The following is a 24462-nucleotide window of genomic DNA, read 5'->3' as shown; positions in this document are numbered from 1 at the left end:
GGTGGGGGGGCAGGGGCTTCGTTCCGCGATGGATTTTGGGGGGCCGAATGCACTGGCATTCGGCCTCACTGAGATCCGTCGCGGAATTCTCTGACATCCCTAGGCGTGCAGAATTGGGCTTCCTAGAGCCTGTGGAATAACTGTTTGGTGGGCTTTAGGGAGCTCCATTCTGCAGAGAAACAGGACGCATGATTCCCATGCACCCTGTTTCTCTGCAGAAACAGCTATCTGTTGGCAAACAAGGTGTATGGGGGAGCAGACACCCTGTTTCACTGTGGAAACAGTACTTCTGCTGGGAAACAAAGTAAGGGAGCATGCACCTTCTTTCCCAGCAGAATCGCTGTGGTGCAGCAGCAGCAATTTTCGGTGGCAGCAAATGGGCCCCCGCACAAATGGTCTGATGGGAATTACTTGGTATTGCTGCCTCCTGTTAAAAAGGCAGTTAGCAGGAAAAAAAAGACAAAGGGCAGAACAGAATGAACATTTACCAGTCCCACATCCACACAAAAGGCTAAAAAAAGAGACCACACTTTTCTGTAAAGAAGGAAAGAGTACAGCTTTATTCACAAAATACTCTTGTATATGCAGGTACAGCACAGAGTTTCAAAAGGAGTTTGTTCAGTCCATTTTGTGCTCCACTACACAGGCAAGAGCGAGAGAGAGCAAGCCATGTGCTCCCAGCAATGGAGTAAGGCAGAGAGAGAGGGGAGGAGGAAGAGAGAAGAGGAGGAGGAAGCCACACCGTAGGCTATAGAGATTCTAAGGCTAGCTATGCCCAAATTCCCATGAACTAACTGCAACACTGTCCCCTTCCTGTAACTTGCAGACGAGGTTCCAATATTCCCAACGTGGTCTTGGCCATGCATTCTCCACCCCTGCCCTACATGGTGACAGTTACATTTTGTCCCACCAGGAGAAACTATTCAGATACGTAGATATCTGTGTGCCTATTACTCAAGGCTTTCCCACTTGTCATTTCTGAAGCAGCTCAAAAGCCAACTCAGCAATTTACTTTGAAAGATATGTTTGGTGGTCAGTGCGAGGCTATGCTAGGAAGCAAGTTAGAGGGACAGTCCCAGTCTGATGCAGGCATTTGGCCTGCTTGTATTCAGCTCTTCCAAACTGAGGCCACGATTATTGAAGTCTACACAAAAAATATTAAAGCCAATGTACTAAATATGCACACATTAAAGCCACAAATAAAAGAGGCAGATAACTGAACTGTTTATTGTATGTGGGTGCCTAGATTTGGATTTTCATTCTAAATTTTAGACAAAATTACAAAACAGAGTCCTTCATGTCACAATAATCTTAATTTCATCCTGAAACAAAACTGAGTACATTAGAACAGCTTGACTCCACCATGTAGGTTTTGCATAGTTTTCTTATCCTCTCAAGACTGCAGTAATACTAGATAGGTGGTAGATTTCAGGCACCTTTCTAACCTTTCACTTTCAGTGGGTGTAAATGGTTTTATTTGTAAAATATATTGCTACTAGCAGGATTTTATTTTGTTCTCAAACCTTTGCAGCAATTCCTAAATTATAGGCTTCCCCGGAATGCACGTCAAAGGAATGTACTACCCACACACTGAATACCTAATAGGGCCTGACCCATTTCTTTTTCTTATTAAAACAGCACTGCTTCTTCTATAAAGACTTCACCGCTAGAAGAAAGACAGGAGCTAAACTTATTCAAAAACCACAAGGAGCCCTTAAACTATTGAATATATATATATTTTTGCAATTCCATGCTATGTTAGATCCACAGATAACATTAGTACCCAATTTGGCTGTAAATGGTATACCCTCTGACTCTGCCAACCCCAAGCAGTTAGGGAAGACACAGGCAGCAGAAATAGGTATTTGAGCAAGGAGACCTGAACTAGACAGTGTTGTCTAGCAGGATCTGAGCAGTGAGAGCAGATACTGAGTATGGATGCCTAGACCAGTTGGACCGGACCTCGGGCACAGAGTCATGTAAGGGGTGGCCTCAGACTGACCCTCAAGGGGGGTTGACTCAGAATACAGCTACTTCAGAGGTGAGAAGTCTCCCTTGCCTAAGACTTTTGAAAATTCAGCAGCCATAAAAGTGGAACAGCATGAAGAAGAATCAGAAAGATGTAAACAGCACACAGAGTAGATGCTTGGGAGAGGCAGGGCATGAAATGGGAAGAGGAAAGTCTGACTGATCTAGCCACCATAGGAAAAGCTGGGGGAGGGGGGGGGGATCCTAAAAGGTTTCCAGCTATCCTCCTTCTAGAGATTCAAATCCTTATTTACTTGATGATTCCAGCCACCACTAAATGTTACAGGAAATGTAATCATCCAAGTAAATCCCTTTTCATAATTAATTTAATTTAATCTACAGCAACAAAAAAAGTTTCCATTATAAAATCCTGGATCCATTTTTTTTCTTGGCTGTACAAAGTCTTGTTGTGGTACAACCAGTTTCATAAGGTCAGTGTATTCATTAAGTGCAGACTTGACACTAAATTATCTCAGAATTATGGGGAGAGTTGGGAGGCACTGCACTACAGTGGTTCTGCTCCTACTTGGACGGCCAATTCCAGAAGGCGGTGCTGGGGGATTATTGCTCTGTGCCATGGCAATTGTGCCATGGGGTTCCACAGGGCTCTATTTTATTCCCTATGCTATTTAATATCTACATGAAACCGCTGGGGGAGGTTATCCAGAGGTGTGGGCTGAGGTGCCATCAATATGCGGATGACACCCAGCTCTACCTCTCTTTCTCTTCAAAACCAGGTGAGGCAGTGGCTGTTCTGAATCAGGGCCTGAGCACGGTAATGGACTGGATGAGGGCCAATAAACTGAAGCTCAATCCAGACAAGATGGAGGTACTGTTAGTGGGTGGCTCGTCTGCCTGGCTAGGTGATATTCAACCTGTTCTGGAGGAGGTTGCACTCCCCCTAAAGGATCACGTTCATAGTTTGGGGGTGCTCTTGAATCCAGAACTGTCACTTGAGGCACAGGTGAACTCAGTGGCACGGAGCACTTTTTATCAGCTTAGGCTGGTATACCAACTACGCCCTTATCTAGACAGAGATAGCCTAGCTATAGTTATCCATGCTCTGATAACTTCTCATCTGGATTACTGCAACGCATTATACGTGGGGCTGCCTTTGAAAACAGTCCGGAAACTTCAGCTTGTCCAAAATAGGGCAGCAAGATTGTTAACAGGGACTGGCCTGCGAGCTCATATTACGCCAGTACTTTTCCAGCTGCACTGGCTGCCAATCCATTTCCAGGCCTGATTCAAAGTGCTGGTATTAACATTTAAAGCACTTCACGGCTTGGGGCCAGGTTATCTAAAGGATCGCCTCCTCCCATATGTGCCTGCCTGGACCTTAAGGTCATCGTCAGCAGCCCTTCTCGGTGAGCCCCTGCCAAAGGAAGTGAGGCGGGTGGCTACTAGGAGGAGGGCTTTTTCTACTGTGGCACCCCGGCTCTGGAATGAGCTCCCTAGGGAGGTTCGCCTGGCACCTACACTGTATTCCTTTCAGCTCCAGGTGAAGACCTTTTTATTTTCCCAGGCATTTTAGCTTACTAAACTTTTATCTTTGCTGTTTTAAATCTGTATTTTAAACTCCTGCACTGCTGCTAGGTTTTATTCTGTTTGTATTGTTATATTGTGGTTTTAATGTTCTATATATTTTAAATTGTTTTATTGTGTGCTGTTTGGTTTTAATTTTTGTGAACCGCACAGAGAGCTTCGGATATTGGGCGGTATAGAAATAAATAAATAAATAAATAAATAAATATTAACTGGTTAGTGAAAAGAAAAAAAATGAGTGATTAGCTGAAGTATTGTAACAGGAGTAGTTGAAGGCACTATATTGAATATTTACTTGCAATATATAAGCAAGTTAGGGCATGTAATTCTTGTTTTAAAATGCCAATTGTAAAGATATATATTCTACAGGTACAAACTTGGTGCAGCACCAACGCAGGTGGGAGAGTCGGTGGGAGGTGTGGCCACGGTCCATAGGACTTCCATCTCTCTCACTAGGTGACTTCTCTCTGTGGGGGCGCGCTTGGAGTGTTGGACCATATAGGCAGATTGGGGATGCAGCTGGTGAACCACCCATCCTGCTGCCCATCAGCCTCCTGACCAAGCTAGCTAAGGTAGTCTCTGTCAGGAGCGCCCTAGCTGCCTCTTGCAGTCCCCTCCAATAGCCAACTCAGGACACAGACGACGAGGAATTCTTTCCGAGACTTTATTCCTTTATTCCTTTATGACTCTTTCAGATACTAATCACTAGCGACAAAGCAAGGAACAGCACTGGAGAAAGACAGCAGAGTAGCCTAAGCTCCAGGTAAGGCAGTTGGTCCCCGTCTGAAGGAGAACCACGGGAAGACCCTGAACTTATGGGCTAGGGAGAGATCCTCCCTCTTTCCCTTGGGTCCTTGGGACGCGACCGTTGTTTGCGCGCCAAACGAGCGCTACGCCTCCTTTCTGCACCCTCCATCTGTCGCCGCTCCCTGCGTCTGCGCTGAGCGTCCAGCAAGCCCCCCTCCAGTGCTCTCTCACTGCCAGGGTCACTATCTCTCCCAGGAATGCTGGCAGAAGGAATCTCTGCCAGCTGCTGTGCTTGTGAGAGATGAGCGAGCTCTTCTTCCTCCTCAGAATCAGAACTGCTCTGGGGCTCTATGGGCTCAGTTTCCACCCTGACAATCTCAAGCATGGTGTTGAAGAAACCTAGGATAGCGATCCTTGGGGACTTCAATATTCATGTTGAGACTCCTAGGCCCTTCGGAAGCCTGCTGTGATTCTTTTGCTAGACATTTTGAGGACAAAATCGCTTGTCCATAGCAAATATGACACCACACACTTACTGCACTTCCAACTGAGGCATCCAATGCTGTATCTAGCCACATAGGGTCAGTTTCAGTTTTGCAGCCTGAGGACATAGACAAAGTGTTTGCACTTAAATGCTCAACCCCATGCTCTCTTGAACCTTACACTGATTAAAGCTACCCAATGAGGTTAGACCAGACGGGTCGTGGGTATGGTGAATGCATCCTTGCAGGAGGGAGCGGGACCTGCCACTTTGAAAAGAGGCAATGGTGTCACTGCTCCTTAAGAAGCTCACCCAGGACCCTGTGGTAATTGACAACTACAACCCTGTCACAAATACCCCCTTTTGGGATATGGTTAGTGAGAGAGTTGTGCCAAGGCAACTGCAAACATTCTTGGGAGGATACGATTATCTTGATCCATTCCAGCTTGGGTTCAGGCCTGGGTTTTGGACTGAACTAATGTTGGCCGCCGTGATGGATGACTTTTACCAGGAGGGGGGATGCTACTCTGTTCCTCTTACTGGATCTTTGAGCAGCTTTTGATACTGTTGATATCTTCCTGGACTGACTTCGTGAGATCAGTATCAGAGGCACTGCTCTTTGGCAGTTCTGTTCCTATCAGCTGGGTCAATTTAAAAGCGTAGTTTTGAGGGAATTCTCATTGGCTCCCTGGTGTTTAGGGCATGCGGAGCTGCAAGGCACTATTCTGTCCCCAGTGTTATTTAACATCTATATGAAACCATTGGGAGTGGTGGGTAGGGGATTTGGAGTAAGGTCCCATCAGTATGCTGATGACACCCAGCTCTATTTCTCTATAATGTGTGAATCAAGGAGGCTGTGTAAGTTTGGACTGGTGTCTGGATGCAGTCATGGGATAGATCAGGACCAATAAAGGGAATCTTAATTTCTGCAAGATGGAGGCTCTGTGAGTGAATGGTTCCTGTGTCTGGAAATTGGGTCAGTTGCCTCATTTGAACAGGGCTGTACTTCCTCTGAAGTAGCAGGTACATAGTCTGGGGGCGCTCCTTGATGCTTTAGCTGGCAAGACAGCTATGGCCATTTCTGGACAGGGATAACTTGGCCACTATGAGCCGTGGATTAGCAACCTCAAAATTGTATTACTGAAATGCACGTTATGTGGGGTTGCCCTTAAGGTTGATCCAGAAGCTGCAGTTGGTGCAGAATGGCATAACCAGGTTGGTAATGGGAGCGGCTTATCGCTGGCATATTATACGTCCGCTGAGGGAATTGTGCTGGTTGTCTATATGTTACAAAGCCCAAAACAACTCAGGACCAGGATACTTAAGAGATCACTTGACCTCCTACCTGCCTGTTGGGATGCTGCACTGATCAGGAAATACCCTCCTGGTGGTGCCTAAGGTATCAGAGGCCTAGTCCACAATGGCTTGGAACGCGGCCTTTAGTATCACAGTGCCCACTCCCTGGAACTTCCTACCAGTACAAATTAGATAGGTACCAACCCTTCGGGGTTTTCGGCACCTCCTGAAAAATTACTTACACCAACAATCTTTCCCAGAACGGTGATCTTCTCTTCCTTGTTGTCGTATTGTCTCTTTTAAGTTTGATACAATATTTTATTATGGTTTTATACTGCATTGTTTGCATATCACTTAGAAGTGTCTTTTTAATGTAAGTGATTCATAAACATTGTAAATAAATAAATAAACAAACAAACAAATAAACAAACAAACAAATGTCCATATAATTGTATGTTCAAGCTTGCATATATGCAAAAGCATACACACATGTCTGACAAACATAACAGCACTAAAAAGAAGGACTGTACTCACGGATGAGATTCCGAAAGTTGCTGAGCTAGTTGATAAGCTGTGGGGTCTCTGTCAAGTGCATAAATTTTAATATCCGTTGCTTTTTGCATAAGTGCCTTGGTATGGCCTCCTGCTCCAAATGTCATATCAAGAATACACTGATAGAAAAAGAATAATCTTGTTACTTTACTTAATAATAAAGAGAAACATGCAAACTTTTCTATAAACCTCTGCTAATTAACTTGTAATTTGTCAGTTATGTAAGTGCAAATTACTGTCCTTAGGTCCCTAGTTGGAAAACCTTCTAGCTCCAGAAGAAATGGTGACTTGCCTTCAGTTCATACTTTTGATGATGTCTTTATATTAACTTCCAAAAGCAATGGAAAGGTCCTCTACATGGTAAAATGTTTGGCAGCAATTGTGAAAACTGCAAACAAGTAGAGGACTTTCCAACACACTCTTAAACATTTCTGAAGGTCCCAAGAAAAGTTAATGCTTTTAGTGTTCCTGAGTCTAGCTCACAGACACTTCCCTAGAACTGCCAATAATTACTTGCTCATTTATTACTGTTAAAGAACTGACCTGGTGATATGAACATGCACTGAACCACTCACAAGACCAGAACTCACAAGCCTATCTGAGAACACTGACTCAGTAAAGGTCAACTTGAGCTGAAAATAATAGTCAAGTAAATTAATCCTTAAATTGCCACTGCTGAATAATATCACCTTTTGCATTTCTTCTTTCAAGCTTCACTAAATATACAGCATAACTGCACTGCATGTGGAGATGTACTACTTCTGTGATTTCACACATTCTGCCATTTATTAACAGCTCCATTCTGCTGGCCTGATACTTAGTTTTAATATGGCATAATAGAAGAAACAGTTGAAAGATAATTTGCTAAAAGTGATGGAACAGCATAGTACAGATGCTGAAAATAGCTTCAATAACTTAAAGAAAACTCAGGGATGTTCTCAAGTGGCTCACATATTTGTATGCATGTTACGCCTTCCTCTCCAACCTCATCAAATCTGATTCCTCACTTTATATCAAATAAAAACAGGTACATTCCCCTGGAACTTCCCTATATACTGAAGTGAACAGGAACACTCCTGAACCAGAGCCATACTAGGAATTAAACACTTAAAATAGAAATCTAAAAGGCCTGGGAAAATAAAATATCTTTTCACCTAGCACTGAAAACATCAAGGTCAGAGCCAGGCAAAGTTCCCTGGAGAGGGCATTCCAAACATAGGAAACTGTCATGTACCAATTCAGACTGTTGGTCTATCTAGCCCAGTATTGTTGACACTGACACTGGCAGTGGCTCTCCAGAGTTTCAGGCAGTAATTTTTCCAGCCCTACCTGAAGATGCTGGAGATCAAACCTGGGACCCTTCTGTATGCGAAGCATGTGCTCTACCACTGAGCCACAGTCCTTCCCGTCATGGACTGTCACCACCACATGTATGTGTGGAGATCTGTGATATATATTTGGAGATACATGATCACAGGTGTCTGTGATGTAAATGATGGGGTGGGGGCAGGTAGATCTGTACACCTGGGGAGATTATCAATGGCTGTCAACCTCCAGCCAACATGACATGTGTGTTTGTTTCCATTTGGGGAGCCTACATTGCTTGCTGCAACATTTTGCCATCCTGAAAGAAGCATCTTGTCCTTCAGCTTTTCTCACTCTTAAAATCCCCCTTCTAGGTTCATGGCAAGTCCTTGCTTGCTGTATATTATACCCATCTAGATTCCTAGGGATGGAAAAGTCTAGAAATTTTAATAAATACATATTAAAGAATAGGCCATCAAGTGAAGTCTTGGCTCACAGAATTTGCAGTTTAAATACAAAGTACTCGATAGAGACATGCACAAAAAGGAAGATAAATGTATACACCAATCCTAAATTCATGAAAAGGACATCTCATTGATCTCAGTGAAAAGCCTCATTGGTCTCAATGAAAAAATATATAGGCAAGGTTTAGGACCGCAGCCTCAGTTCAATTCCCAGTTCCCACAATACACTGTAACCCTCTTGAAAATTCTTAGCATCCCCACATTTTGCTCACACATGGGTGCTTCCAGACGGATGGCTCCTAGCACTACCAAGCAATATACATTGTGCAGCTATTCCATCTTTTGCCCTATAACAGATTTGTGTGTGTGTGGAAAGAACAAAAGATGGAAGTAGTGGTGGGCAAACCTGGGAGGGTTACAAGTAGAAGACAACATCTCCCCACCACCTCCATAAAACTATGTAAATGAAGCAGGGCGACTGCATGTCTAGAAGCACCCACTTCAAAATTTAAGTGGGGATAAGACAAGACTTACAAATAAAATGTCACAGTTAAAGAAATGTCCCTGGATTGCAGTAGTGCTGTCAAGAAATGCTCAGAAATGCAAGGAACATGTTTGCTTTGCGTTGTATTGCCTGTACAGCCCAAGCACAATATTGGAAAGGCTGACTTCAACACACCTATGTAAGTATTGTGCTATTTAATTAAAGGCATTTTGGAATATTAAGACAGCAATCCTATAGGGTTTACTGGGAGTAAGCCCGACCGAATGCAAAGGGACTTAGCAGACATGTATAGGATTCTACTGTAATCATATTTTAAGCACAGTATGTAGCACTTCACAACACATTAATTACAGAATGTATTCAACACAAAGTATAGAAGAGACATCACTGTTTGCTCATACTTTCCATCCTGCCTGGTTCTTTTATTTTTTTTAAAGTTCTGTACAACTAAATGACATTTTATCCCCACAGTCCTGTAAATACCAGAACAGATTATTATATGAACACTTCCTGCAATGAGTCACACTTCTATAGTTAAGTTATGATACCCTGTTACAGCTCCTCATAGGAATTTTATAATCAGTTTGTGACTGTACATTTTAGAAAGTATTCAAGTCTCTATGATGTCCACAGAAAAATAAATAAAACTTAGCAATTCCTTTTTTCTTTAATTTAGTGATATGGAATGCCACCAGTTTTGCATTTAAAGAAGAGGTAATGAACTTTACTCAATTTATGTTGTGGTTACTGGTTTAAATAACTATGTAACGCTTCTCAACAGTACATTTCAATATTCTCTTTTCTACAGTGTCTGTCTTTTTGTAGCCATTTTCTCCCACCTTTTAACAAAACTGATGCCAAAAAAATGGGGAAAATATTTCAGTTTATTAAATTATTGTATTAAATAAATGTATAAATCATACAGTCGAAAGAGCATTAAAATGATAATGAAATAATCATTCTTCTTAATTATCTCTTTTACTTATTTCTATGTATTTGGGGTTCATTTTATAGTGTGGTACCAATGACAACATTGTTACCTGTCATTTGTCACATATGAGGAGATACTACCTGGGAAGCTTATGTTTCTTTATCACCTGTTTGGAAATTTGTTGTTCCAACTCAAAAAATGCAATATATGCGGATGCAAGCATTTACAAATTAATTGATCACTCTATGTATTTAATGGTTTAATATTTCAGAACCTAGAACCCTGCTGCTAAAGAACTGGATCCCCCCCCCCCCGCCACACACACACGCACGCAGCTACTTGGCCCTCATTGCCCCATTTGGGTGGCAAGGTCACAATGCTGCAGTGACGATAAAAGCCCTCTCATGGTCTACTCTTGGCCTAGCAACCATAAGATCACCCCTGCTAGATCAAATCAAAGGCCTATCTAGTCCATCATTCTGTTTCCACAGTGGTGGGGTGGCCATCTGTACTACTTTGTAGAGGACAGTCTCCTATTTGAAGGGCCATTATTATAGTGAGACGTATTCTATTTCTATTTCAATTACAGTAGTCATCTCTAAATTTGCATCTATTCATATAAATTAGCATATGCAAATTTTATGCAAATGTATATCCTCTTTTGTCCTTTGGGGGTTATGCATTTCTTCTTTTTTTGTGATGCATAAGTGACCTCCTACACAGTGATTAACCAGATGCCTATGGGAAGCCCACGAGGAGGACATGAACACAATAGCATCCTCTCACTCGTATTCCCCAGCAACTGGCATTGGCATAAAAGGGCATGTTTGGATGATCGCAGGGCAAAAAGAAACCACTGTGGCTTCTCCTCCTTCTTCCGTGCATGCTGTGTGCACATTGGTTGTATACATAATTACCTGCCCTGCAGCACGCGTTAGTGTGTCGTGTGAACCTGGCGCACAGCGCGGGTGGCTTCATATCCAGCCTACAACCCCTGCTACTCATCGTGGGTTGTAGTGTGGATACAAAGCCACCACCGCTGCATGTGCATGACACACTAACCCACTCTGCAGAGTGGGTAATTATGTAAACAATGGGCATGTGCGCAACATGCACGGGGGTGGGAGAAGCCATGATAGCTTCTTTTCCCCTCGAGATTGTCCAAACCCAGGCACAGTCTCTGATACTGGAGGCAATATATAACCATCCTGTCTCGTAGCCATTGATAACCATGAATTTGTCAAACTCCCTTTAAAGCCATCCAAATTGGGGGCCATTATTATACTCTCAAGTAGCAAATTCCAGTTTAACTATGCACAGTGTGAAGAAGTACTTCCTTTTGTCTGTTCAGAATCTCTCACCATTCAGCTCTATTGGATGACTGGAATTTTGGTATTAGGAGGAGGAAATTCTCCTCCCTATCTACCACACCATGCATTACATCTCTATCATCTCCCCTCTTACTCACCCTTTTTCTTTGCTAAAAAGCCCTAAACGCTGTATCCTTTCCTCATAGGGGAGTTTCTCCAGTCTTTTGATCATTTTTGTTGCACTTTTTCCAGCTGTGCAATATTCCTTTTAAAGTGCCATGACCAGAATTGTACAAAGTATTCCAAGTGTGCTTGCGCAATAGACTTGTATAATGGCATTATAACATTGGTGGTGGGTGGGTTTCCTAATGATCCCCATCACGGAATTTGCCATATTTCACATTGGCCATATCCTGGATCAACATTTTCAGTGAAACTATCTGCCACAAGCACAAGCTCCCTCTCATGATCAGTCCTTGCCAGCTCAGACCCCATCAATATATATGTGAAGCTAGGACGTTTTGCCCCAACGTGCATTTGATCCTGATATCCCAAGCCCACCTGGGTTCCCAGATTTTCCCTTGCCTGCTTAGTTTGCTTGTTAATTGCCCTTGCAATCAACAGAAACCACTAAACTCCAGAGTAATTGCCTATCTGCTTTCTTCACCCAGTTTTGCCCCAGTTCCACTTTCCCCTTGGCCCCTTTCTTCAGCTCTGTGTCTCACACCACCCACTGTTTCCTCAATTTTCTACTTTGTATGACCTCCATTAGCCACCTATCTTTTAATAGCCTCTCTCCTTCCCATTTCCTCAACCCCCATTTTCCATCTACCCTTCCTTAAGACTCTTCTTTTTTGATCCATTGATTATTCTGCACCACTCCAGACTCCTTGTCGCTGAGTTCCTTTGTTCCTTCATTTCCCTAAATCTCAAGACCTCTTCTAAGTCCTTAATCTGCACTTGTATGTGGTTTGACACCCCGCCAAGTTGGGATTCAAACCACACACATTTCCTTTCCTCACAGAAGCTGGATTGTAAATAAACTTTGTTTTGCCACCACTTCATCTCAGCTAACCAGTGGTTTCACCATCAGAAGCATAATGGGTTATATCCAATGCATTCCGCTAATGGAAAGCCTGTTTGCAGAACCCCTATTTTCACCTGGCAGCAAGTGTCAAATGCAAGACTTTGCTTCCACTTGTGCAAGTTCTAAAGCAGGGGTGCAGAATCTCAGGCTTGGGACCCTAATCCGACCCTCCAGGCCTCCTCAGCTGGCCCCATGCCCTTTCTCCCAACCACCAATCATTTCCCCATTCTAAATTAGTGTGGTGTAGTGGCTAGAGTGTCACACTGGGAGCCGGGAGATCCAGGTTCTAGTCCCCACTCGGCCATGGAAGCTCACTGGGTGACTTTGGGCCAGTCACAGACTCTCACCCCAACCCATCTCACAGGGTTATTGTTGTGAGGATAAAATGGAGGAGGAAGACTATGTATGCCGCCTTGGGTTCCTTAAGGAGGAAAAAAGGCAGGATATAAATGAAATACATACATACATACATAAATAAAGGCTCTCTTAACGCTTAGTTACTAGCAATATTAAGCTAACATATTCTGGGATTTGGGGTCCTGCCCCTTTTTCCTTCAGCCCTACCCACCTCTGAAATGCAGGCCCAAAGAATTTCTTCAAAATGGAATTCAGACCTTGGGCTGAAAGAGCTTCAACACCGCTGTTCAAAAGCAAGCTGTTGCACAAGGGCTTTCACAACTCATTGAGACTTCATTAAGCTAAGTACTGCTTGTACTAGCTGTTCCTTCTTTCCACTTCTGTAGCCACAAGTGGAAAGTAACCTCTTGCACTTTTTCCACCAGCATTACACTGGATACAACCCACTAATTTTAGTTCAGCCGGTGTTTCCAAGGAAGTGTAGTACTGACAGGAAGTCTGTTTGGAGCTGTCAAAATTAGGAACGGCAGGAGTTCCAAACAGTTTGAAATTTTAAAGATTTAGATGGGCCATCAACATGAACCACTAAAAACCTGGAAACTTTTTTTTAGATTCCAGAAATGAGATACATCTTAGGTACAGTTGAAACCCACAATACATTTGCCATGCAGTTTTGGCCATTCCTAATGCTAAGCTAACCCAGCCACAAAGTATTTAACTCAGAATCAAGTGGAGAGGTTATTCACCTTCTTTTGTCCACAATTTAGCTAAATAGTATCTCTCTGGGTTATCAGAAAGAAGGCCAGATAATTGCTGCTCACACTGTTGATTGTTCTTTTCCACTTTCAGCTGTTCTCCCTTCATCTTTATAATTGGCAAAGGACCCTTTGCAAGGTCCTGACTGGTTTTAACATTGTTAACAAGAATCAGGAGTCAAAAGACAACATAAAATTGCGGGGGGGGAGGGGGAATTCAAATTGTACAGACTTGCAGATGTCTCATAAAAACATTTGAATTGCAGTATTGATGCCAAACTGCTATTCCCTGAGGTTGAGCAAGTCTCTTTGATGCAATTAAGATACCAAGTGTCAAGATAACAATAATTTACCTTGACATATTATTCTGACAAAAACAAAAGTTCAGCTCAAGATATTATGATGAGTTGTAGAAAAGGGTCATGTTTGTAACCTACTAAATGTGGTCCAAATCAAACAGGGCAAGATTTGGAATATTCTAACATTTTTAACATTTGATATACTAAGGAAGGGGAGGGAAACTTGTGGCCCTTAAGATGCTGTGGGAATACAACATCCATCATGGCTGACCATTGACTATGCTGGCTGGGACTGATGGGAGGTGGAGTCCAACACCATCTGGAGGGCCACAGGTTCCCCACCCCTGCACTTATCAGTCTGGTAATTAGCTTGCCTTTCTAAACCCAAATAGTAACCTCAATAAGCAGAACTGCAAATTGTTTTTAAAATAATTTATTTTTACAATCCTGCCCATGCAGCACCCAACAATTTAAATATAATTTCAACCATTAAAATATAATTTAAACAATTAACGTATAATTCTAATCCAACCATAACAGAATTTAAAACAGAAGCAACACAGTTACTAGAAGTATAGGCTAGCAAACTGCATATCAAGAAAATACTTTTTGAAACAAGGCCTATGAAATAGCACTCTACAGGGAGGGCGCTACAACTGAAAATGCCCTGCTCTCATTGCCACTTACCAAACTACCAACAGACTTAAAAGTTCCATGTAGAGGGGAATGATATGGAACACAGTGTTCTCTAAGATACCCTGGGCTCAAACTATTTTAAGACATTAAAAGTAAGCACTAGCACCTTGCATTATACAAAGCAACCCCCCGCCCCCCAATGTTGGCTTGGCTTAATAGCCAGCCATCATTTGTGGCTGCCACCAATCCTGGCCCATCTCTTGAGTCCTCTGGCAATATAGAGGGTTTGGGAGAACAGAAAGGTCATCTCTAATTTGTGCAGGGTATGGAGAAGGTAAGAAACAGCTGGGAGTCTTTCCCTGCTACTTGGGATGGATTCCTGCTCTTTCTTACCTGCTTAAAAAAACTGCAATGGAAATGAGACCTCTAAGATAGGGATCTGTGTATTGCTGTATGCCCTGCTCACCACAGGGCTGGGTGCACTTGCCCCTGGCCAGCTGACGAGTGGGTCTGTGGATGCTTGAAAGCTACCACAACATGGATGCCAGTACAAAGATCATTATTTCAGGAGATGGTGCACTTTCATATCAACCCATACTGGTAAAGCCACTCTTGACCATAGATCACCTGGGCCTCCAGAAGCATAGGAAAGTCTAGGAGCACCCCAAAACTGCAGATGTGATCCCATGAACTGAATATCATATTCTCCTAGGTTTTTTGACCCTCCTCTTGATTTTTTTCTGAATTGAGCTTTGGTCTGTTCACCCCCAACCAGCCAACAAATGGCCTCAAGCACCTCTTTAGATAGTTACCCACTACACCTGGGTCTAAAGAAAGAGGAAGATAAAGTAGGATGCCATCAAGCATACTGATGACACAATACTCCAAATGCCCAAACAATCTCACCCAGCAGTTTCATGGGACATTTCACCAAAACCTGCCGCGCTAGACCCGCATCCCCGCCTCCACCTCCTCTCCTTCCTCCTCCTCCTCATCCTCAGGCCTGACTAGGCTACCCCCCAAGCCTGTTGGGGGTCTCCAGTGTGGGGGTCGGTTCCTCACCAGGGGGGTGCCTTCCGCAACCCCCACCCACCCTCCCATCTGCTATTGCATGTTCACCTCTGCTCCTCCCAGTGGGGTGGGGTGGAGGCCCTAGCTTTAGTGGACTCTGGGGCTATGATCAGTTTCATGGATGAAACGTTCACTCTCTTCCACAAGATCCCTACCCTGCCTCATCCTGCCCCCTTGGCAGTGGAGACCACCGATGGGCGTCCTCTTTCTTCGGCGCGGTAACCCAGATTACAGCTCCACTCACTCTGCGCACCCAGTCCCACGTTAAGCAGATTCAGTTTCACTTGGCCAAAGTTCCCCAATATCCAATCGTGCTGGGTGTTTCCTGGCTCTCTAAGCATAATCCTCAGATTTCTTGGGGGCTTCAGCAAGTGGAGTTTGCATCTCCCTACTGCCGGGAGCATTGCCTCCCGACCAAGGCGCCAGTCCCAGTCCAAGCCTTAACTCTTTCCTCCCCTTGCTCGTCTGCTTCTGGCAGTTCTTCAGCTACCGTGATCCTCCCAGAGAAGTATGCGGCTTTTCGGGATGTTTTCGACAAGAAGGAGGCCGACCAGCTCCCCCCCAACCGCCCTTTTGACTGTGCCATTAACCTCATTCCTGGGGTGACCATCCCCGCTGGCCAGCTGTATTCGATGTTGGAGCCGGAACTTCAAGCTCTGCAGGAGTTTTTGGACACAAACCTCAGATGTGGCTTCATTCGCCCCTCCTCCTCCCCTGCCTGCGCCCCTACCATGTTTGTGCGCAAAAAATCAGGAGAACTCCACCTGGTGCACGATTTCAGAATGTTGAAATCGTCTACGCTATTTGAGTTCCCCTTATTTTTGCCGTAGTCTACGTAAATGTTTACGTAGACTACACGTGCCAAAATAAGGAACGCAAATGGCAGCGCCCATGGGCGCCACCATTTGCGTACATGCGGTTTTTGTTTTTGAACTCAGCCGTGATAGGCTATGTAAACATTTACGTAGCCTATCACGGCTGACTGCAGGGACGCAAACGGCGGCGGCTACAGCCGCCGCCATTTGCAGACCCAGCTGGCCAGGATTCGCGGCGGGAGGGACGGGGCGCCTCCCCCCTGGCCAGAATTTCGGGGGGGAGGGACGGGGCGCCTCCTCCCCGGCCAGAATTTCGGGGGGGAGAGACGGAGCACCTCCCCCACACCACGAATCAAATTTCATAAAAGGTAAGTGACTTTCGTACATCCCTACCTCCAGTGCCTCCACGAGCACCATCTTTATGCCAAGCTGGAGAAATGTGCGTTTGACCTAACCTCTTTGGACTATCTTGGCTACATTATCTCAGCTGACGGTATCAGGATGGATCCTGCAAAGGTCCAGGCTGTCCTCTCCTGGCAGGCTCCATCCACCAAGAAGGACTTGCAACGTTTTCTGGGGTTTGCTAATTTTTACAGAAAGTTCCTGCCCAGCTTTGCTCGGCTGACATCTCCTCTCACGGACCTCCTTAAGGGCAGGAAATCTCCTTTTCATTAGACGGCATCTGCCCAACAGGCTTTCGAGGAACTGAAGCTTTTTAGTTCTGAGCCGATCCTGTTACATCCCGACCCAAGGAAGCCTTTTGTAGTGCAAACTGATGCTTCTGACTTTGCAGTGGGGGCGGTGCTTTTTCAGCCAGATCGGGTGGGCGGTGGGTTGCAACCCTGCGCCTACCACTCCAGGAAGCTGAACATGTCTGAGAGGAATTATACCATCTGGGAGAAGGAACTGTTGGCCATCAAGTCTGCTTTGGAGACCTAGCGTCATCTGCTGGGGGGGGCACAGCACCCAGTCGAAGTTAGAACCGACCATCGCAACCTCAAACATCTTCAGACAGCCCATGCCTTAAACCAGCAGCAGATTAGGTGGTCGCTTTTTTTTCCCCAGTTCCACCTTAAGATTTGCCATGTGAAGGCCTCTGACAACCTACAAGTAGATGCTCTTTCTAGTAAGCTGGACCTCCAGCCAGGGGGTGAGGAAAATCCCCCCCCTCTGATTCTCCCCCCCCCCCAGAGCCTGGCTGCAGCTGCAGTGCCTCACTCTTGGGAGGAACTTATTCACTCTGAACAGGCTCAGGATGCTTTTGACCGCACAAAAGTGGAGGAACTGGGGCTAGCCTCTGGCCTCCCCCACTCTACCCCCTTCTCTTTGTGAGGTGGCCTGCTTTACCATTCTGGCCGGGTCTATGTGCCTTCTAGACCTCTCCGTGAGAAGGTCCTCCATCAGTGCCACGACTTCCCCACCGCTGGGCATTTTGGCTTCACCAAGACCCTGAATGGAGTGATGCGGGATTTTTGGTGGCCTTGTGTGTCGGGACATCAAGACCTATGTTGCCTCCTGCCCCACCTGCCAGCAGGCGAAGGCCCCCTCCGGCAAGCCCACAGGCTTGCTTCACCCCCTGCCTACCCCCTCAGGACCTTGGAAACTGCTCTCCTTTGACTTCATCAGTGACTTGCCTCACTCACATGGTAAGACCACTATTCTGGTGGTGGTGGATTTGTTTTCTATGATGGCCCATTTCATCCCCTGCTCTGGGTTGCCCACAGCCAGGGCGATGGCGGAGCTGTTTTTGGCGCATGTTTTCCGGCTCCACGGATGGCCCGAGGGTCTCATTTCGGATAGGGGGGCCCAATTCACTGCCCATTTCTGGAGGGAGCTACTTGGTCTTCTCCATGTGATGCTCCGTCTTTCCTCCGCCCACCATCCACAGATGGACAGTCAGACCGAGCGCACCAATGCGACTCTGGAGCAATATTTGCACTGTTATGTCAATTACCAGCAAGATGACTGGTTTTCCTTGCTGCCTCTCGCAGAATTTGCTTATAACAATGCCTGCCATGCTTCCACCCGCCAAACTCCATTTTTTGCCAATTTTGGATACCACCCCAAGGCTTTCCCATCCACCCTAGCTCCCTCTTTGGTGCCGGCGGCCCATGACTTTTTAGAGCAGTTGCGAGCGGTACACCACCTCTTACAGGACTCCCTCGAGCAAGCCAAGACAGCCTACAAGGCCTCTGTGGACCAGAGGCACCAGCCGGGTCCGTCTCTGCAACTGGGGGACTGGGTTTGGTTGTCCACCCAATACCTCCCCTCTCACTCGCCTGCAAGGAAGCTCACACCTCGCTGCATGGGGCCTTTCCAGATTACAGCCCAGATTAACCCTGTTGCTTTTCGCCTGGCTCTCCTCCCTCCATGAAGATCCATCCTGTTTTTCATTGGTCCTTGCTGTCCCCCCTGGTTTCTGGCGACCCTCATCGCTCGGTCAGCTCCCCCCCGCCACCAGTGCTGGTGGAGGGGGAGGAGGAGTTTGAGGTCGCGGAGATTCTGGACTCCCGCCTTTCTCGCAGCTGCCTGCAATATCTGGTGGACTGGAAGGTGTACAGGCCAGATAAGCGATCCTGGGAACCCGCAGAAAATGTGCATGCTCCGTTGCTGCTGAGGCGCTTCCACCAGCTGTACCCCCACAAACCTGGGGCCCCAGGGGAGGAGCACGAGGGGGGGCCTCATGGGAGCAGGGATGATGTCAGGGTGGAAACTGAGCCAATAGAGCCCCAGAGCAGTTCTGATTCTGAGGAGGAACAGCAATCTGTGGGAGAGGAGCTCGCTCATCTCTCACAAGCACAGCAGCTGGCAGAGATTCCTCCTGCCAGCATTCCTGGGAGAGATAGTGACCCTGGCAGTGAGAGAGCGCTGGAGGGGGGCTTGCTGGACACTCAGCGCAGACGCAGGGAGCGACGACAGATGGAGGGCGAGGAAAGGAAGCGTAGCGCCCATTTGGCGCACAAACAACGGTCGTGTCCCAAGGACCCAAGGGAAAGAGGGAGGATCTCTCCCTAGCCCATAAGTTCAGGGTCTGCCCGTGGTTCTCCTTCAAACGGGGACCAACTGCCTTACCTGGAGCTTAGGCTACTCTGCTATCTTTCCCCAGTGCTGTTCCTTGCTTTGTTGCTAGTGATTAGTATCTGAAAGAGTCATAAAGGAATAAAGGAATAAAGTCTCGGAAAGAATTCCTCGTTGTCTGTGTCCTGAGTTGGCTATTGGTGGGGACTGCAAGAGGCAGCTAGGGTGCTCCTGACACATTTATCATCTCATTGGCAAGCACTGCTGGGTAGCTGTCTATACAAGAACTCATTCTTCTCAGGTGTACCTACGCTTCAGGCTTATGTAAGGTGAAAATACACAGGAAGGGAAAGGCAATAAATACAGAATAAATCAGATCAATGCACTGCTATATATTTCATTTTCCCTCCATTTTACAAAGATCATTGGTGTTACTAGGATGAGTCATCCTATCTCAACTCTGCAAACACTTAGTCTTACTGTGCAAAAATCTCACTTCTTCACAGCAGAAATTGTCTCTTGCTGCACCTAACTTTTCAGTCAGCTTTAAACCATAAACTCATAGTACATGATAATTAAAAATTAAAATAGTCCACCTTTTTAATAATTTACACAGAGAGCTATGATTTGCTGTGGCTTTCTATAACATGTTGTCACAATATGTTTATCATTGTATATGGCAAATACATATATATTTACTTAGTTATTTTATGTGATTCAGGTACAGTGACAAATTTAGTATAAAAAGTTAGAGACTACATTGTCTGATGGTTGCAACAATTCTTTCTGCCATGGGAATCTCCACATACACACACTGAGTAGGCTTCATATTTATGGCTTTTGGTTAAATCCAGCTTGAGCTTCTTCTTTTTAATGTAAGCTCTCCCTTCTCCCACACAACATCTGCTACACTAGAAAGAGAAGATATTTCTAAAGAACCTGTAATCCCCACACTCCCACTGTGGTAAAATATACCTTTCCTACAATCACTCTCTCTTAAAAAGACTGGGGGGGGGGGGAATCTTGTGGCACCTTGAATGACTAACAAATGCATAAGCTTTCGTGGACTACAGTCCAAGTCATCTTTTTCTCTGTATAAATATTTGATCATGGTAGCAACAGATTTATTCTGGAGCAGTTACAATGAATATGGTCCCAGTCTTGTGGCCCAAACCATGTGTACACCCCTACCAGGAAATCTGCCATAACAACATGGGCAGGAGGGTGCTGTTGCACTCGTGTCTTGCTTGTGGGTTCTCGGTTGACAGCTGGTTGGCCAATGTGTGAATAGAATGCTGGACTAAATGGACCTTTGGTCTGATCTCGCATAGCTCTTCTTATGTTTGTAACAACTGCAAGTGCAGCATGTCAAATTTCAGTCCAATTTTTTTACATATAATTTGATTCAAGAAGGGTATATGGTTGTTAAATCTGGCTTTGGTGAACAGACTGCCATTGCTAGATGGCCACAGCTGTCATATGCGCCAAGCACAAGTCAGTCCTTCCTTTGGCTTAATTTGGTAAAAGTAGCTACTTACAGTATTTTGGACTAGTCATATTTATGCAAAGATAATTCAAACCACATATTTCTTACATGAATGCAATTTCTTGGTATCAGAGTAATGACAGAAAAAGACTGTGGGGAGCACATCATAATACTCATCAAATACCTGAACAATGGTCACACAGATGGTTGGTAATTTCCATTTTAACTATGTTCACCACCTACTGTACCTGAGAGCTGGGAGATTGAAGCCAAACACAACACAAAGTGGACGGTGCCAGCCATTTGCTGAGAAGCGGCTGTGTGTGGATGTTCTTGGATTGGGGCTAATAAATAAATGGGTATTCCCCTTTTAAATTACTTTCTTCACATAAAAAACTGTTCTGTTTATGAGATACAGAAGCAAAATGTTGATGTTTTGGGATAGCCATTTTTAGCTACGTAATCTGTGATCCCATCCTCAGGCTAATTTGTAGAAAATAAATGAAAGTGACTAAAAGAACATTAATTTTCTGATAATTTCCCCCCTAACTCCAGCTTAGTTCCTTACTTGATTTTAGGCTACCAAAAACATGAATATTTTTTAAACAAGTGAAAGCTTTCAGCAAAACAATACCAGTTATAGCACAGAAGAAAAAACAGTAACTTCCAGTAGCACTACTCTATTTGCCAGCTACTAATGTCTCCTTTCCCCATGCTTCTTCACCTCCAGTTTCAGTTAATTCAGAACTACACAGGAGTGAGCCCTCGAAATCCCCTTTGAATTGGCTGAGGATACATCTGGGTTTCCCCGAAACCCAGATACATCTCTTGAGCCCAGTACAAGGGCTTGGAAAACATTTTCCCACCCCATCAGCCCACTGTGTCCCCACCTGTCTCTGCCTCCCACCACCCCTGAAATACACTCCTCTTTCCCTTATTTTGGTGGCAGTGACGTAAGTAATGGCAACAGCATTTGTGAAAGTGTTACTTCCCCTCTCCCTCCCTTATTTATTCATATGTCATGCTTTTAACAGCACACAGCTGCAGGGGACTATGGGAGTGGTAGTTCTTATACGGAATCCTGCAGACATTCTGGTATGAACTATTGCTCCCATATAGTCTCCTGAGCCTTCAAGTGGTACAAATGAAAAAGCCTAAGCCTTAAGAATTTATAGGTCTTAAGCTCATTAACAATCAAGAAAGTATGTGAGCTGTTTATACTCCTCCTTGAACACTGATGCCTAGTCAATCCCAGCAAATTTATCTATAGTAGACTATTCCTGGGCTATATATAAAAAACACATAGTATAAAAACAATACACAATTAGTGAAAGAACAAGAAAAACAACACATAAAAACATTACTGCAAAACAATCATAAAACAAAGCAGTGTCATACTCCATTACAAGTTAGTGTAAATAAATATGTCTTCAAGAGGCGTTTAAAGCTTGACATACTTTCTGCCTCTTGAACAACACATGGGGGCGCATTCCAGAGGGTGGGTGCCACTACCGAGAAGGCTCACTTGCATGCTATTACTTGGTGATACCCAATTGATCATGGAATGACCAATAAGGCCTCCTTGGAAGATCTCAGAGATTGACTGGATATATAAAGGGGAAGGCATTTACCTAAGTATCCTAGTCTTGAGTTGAACATGGCTCAATAGCTAAAAGACAGCTAATGCAGCTCTTTTAATACAGGTGTAATATGTGTATAGCTCGGTGGTCCACTGAACATCCTAGCTGCTGCATTCTGCACTAGCTGCAGCTTCCAAACCAGATGAAAGGGCAGCCCCACACAGAGCACATTACAATAGCCTAATCATGAGGTTGCCAGTGCACAGATCATAGTGGCTATCCTACCCCTATCTAGGAACAGGCATAGTTGGCACACCAACCAAAATTGGTAACAGGTGCTCCAGGCCACTGAGGTCACCTGAAGGTACTTCCATTCACACAAGATCCCAGCCCCAATTTCTGCCAATTCTCCCCCTCCCACACCCCTGCCCACACACACAGCTGCAGCCCTCCATGCCACATACCATTCAATGGTCCCTGGACCCTCAGGTTTGGCTTTTCAGGGAAGGTGCAAGAGAGCATAGCAAGGGGGAAGCAGTCTGGAAAACCCCAGTGTGCTATCATTTAACCTCTTGCTACTCTGAATCCAACACCATTATGATTGCCAATGTCCAGAACAGAATATCGAACAACTGCATCTTAAGCTTCATGTATACCACACAGGCCCCTTCATGGATCACTGCCTTGTTGTGGCGAAGGGGCTTGCGTAACTCAGTGAAGCCATAAGCTATGCCGGCTAGATAGCATCACCGATGCAATGAATATGAACTTGAGCACGCTCCGGGAGAGAGCGCAGGACAGGAAGGCCTGGCGTGCTATGGTCCATGAGGTCACGAAGAGTCGGACACGACTGAACAACAACAACAACAACAACACCACACAGGGTTGGTCAAAATGATCTAATAATGACAAGAAAGAGTAACAATGGAAGATAGATACTGACAGAAACAAAATAATAAATTATGTTTAAACATAATGAAATGTATATACAAATATAATCCATGTAGGGCAGAGCTTGTGAGAAAGTGGAAGGAAAGAAGCCCTCCATCCACTCTTTTCCTTTTCCTTTCCATTCTCTGTTTCTACCGTTAATTCAGTCCACTCCTCTCCATGGATAGGGGAATTTATGGGATGACTTCACACCTTCATTTATGAGTTGCTATTAGCTTCTAAGCTATATTAACTCCAGTGCAGTCACTTATCCTTGCCCAGTCTAAGAACTCTCCAAAGCCATTTGGGAAACTAGGCTTCAAAGGAGCAAGCGGCAGGCCATCTACCACTTTCAGCCTATATCAGAGTCCAGTAAGTGCAACCTAGGGATAAGAACATAAGAAGAGCCATGCTGGATCAGACCAAGGGTCCACCTAGTCCAGCATTCTGTTCACACAGTGGCCAATCAGCTACTCATGGGAAACCCACAAGCAGGACATGAATGCGACAGCACCTTCCCACCCATGTTCCCCAGCAACTGGTGTAGATACTGCCGCTGATACTGGAGGTAGCATATAGCCATCAGGACTATTAGCCATCGATAGCCTTATCCTCCATGAATTTGTCCAATCCAATTTGTCCAATACCATGGCAAAAGTTTGTATTATGCTTGGGGCCTTTGCTGACTGAGCAACAGTCAATCCCTGCCCCCAAAGAGATCTTAGGTTCTTCAGTGGAGTGGGGTAAAGTAGATAGTTTATTTCTTTATTATTTATCTAAAAGATTGTTAACCCACCTTTCAGGGTGCACTGTGCTCACAAGACAGCTTACAATATTACAAAAACATGAACATACAATTGCAATTAAATAGACATGCAGGAGCTGATTTTTAATGATGATTGATAGTAGACCAGTAACCCTAAATTGACAACTTTCTCCCAAATAACTTCAATTATCCACATGGAAAACTAAGAGTGCAATCTTATGCATGGCTGGTTGGAGGGATGCTGGGAGTTGTAGGTCTTTTTATGTCTAAAAATGCATAGGATTGTGCCCTAAGTTCATTATTATGTATGACCTAGTTATACACAGTCCAATGCTTTGGGGAACTCTCTGGAAAATGCTTACATCTATACCTCACTGTAGCATTATGAAGAGTCTTTAATTGCTTAACTGTGAAAACTGTGAATTGAGATGCCCCATTTTATTACAAAGGGACCCTTGACTAGAATTAAAAACATACATGTGTCTGGGAAAGTACATT

General features: G+C 44.8%; 1 protein-coding gene across 1 annotated transcript in view; it reads right to left on the bottom strand.

Moving 5' to 3' along the window:
* Positions 1–24462, bottom strand: part of METTL15 (methyltransferase 15, mitochondrial 12S rRNA N4-cytidine) — a 128694-nt gene that overhangs the window by 56306 nt on the left and 47926 nt on the right. Inside the window, exon 3 of the mRNA XM_084852825.1 lies at positions 6632–6768. Within this exon, the coding sequence (XP_084708951.1) occupies positions 6632–6768 (137 nt within the window). The remainder of the gene's footprint in view (positions 1–6631; positions 6769–24462) is intronic.

The sequence above is a fragment of the Heloderma suspectum genome, chromosome 1 (assembly GCF_057233095.1).
Source record: "Heloderma suspectum isolate Gila_16-S chromosome 1, 16-S_ref, whole genome shotgun sequence".
Classification (NCBI taxonomy): Eukaryota; Metazoa; Chordata; class Lepidosauria; order Squamata; family Helodermatidae; genus Heloderma; species Heloderma suspectum.
This window is presented reverse-complemented; position numbering and strand designations above follow the sequence as displayed.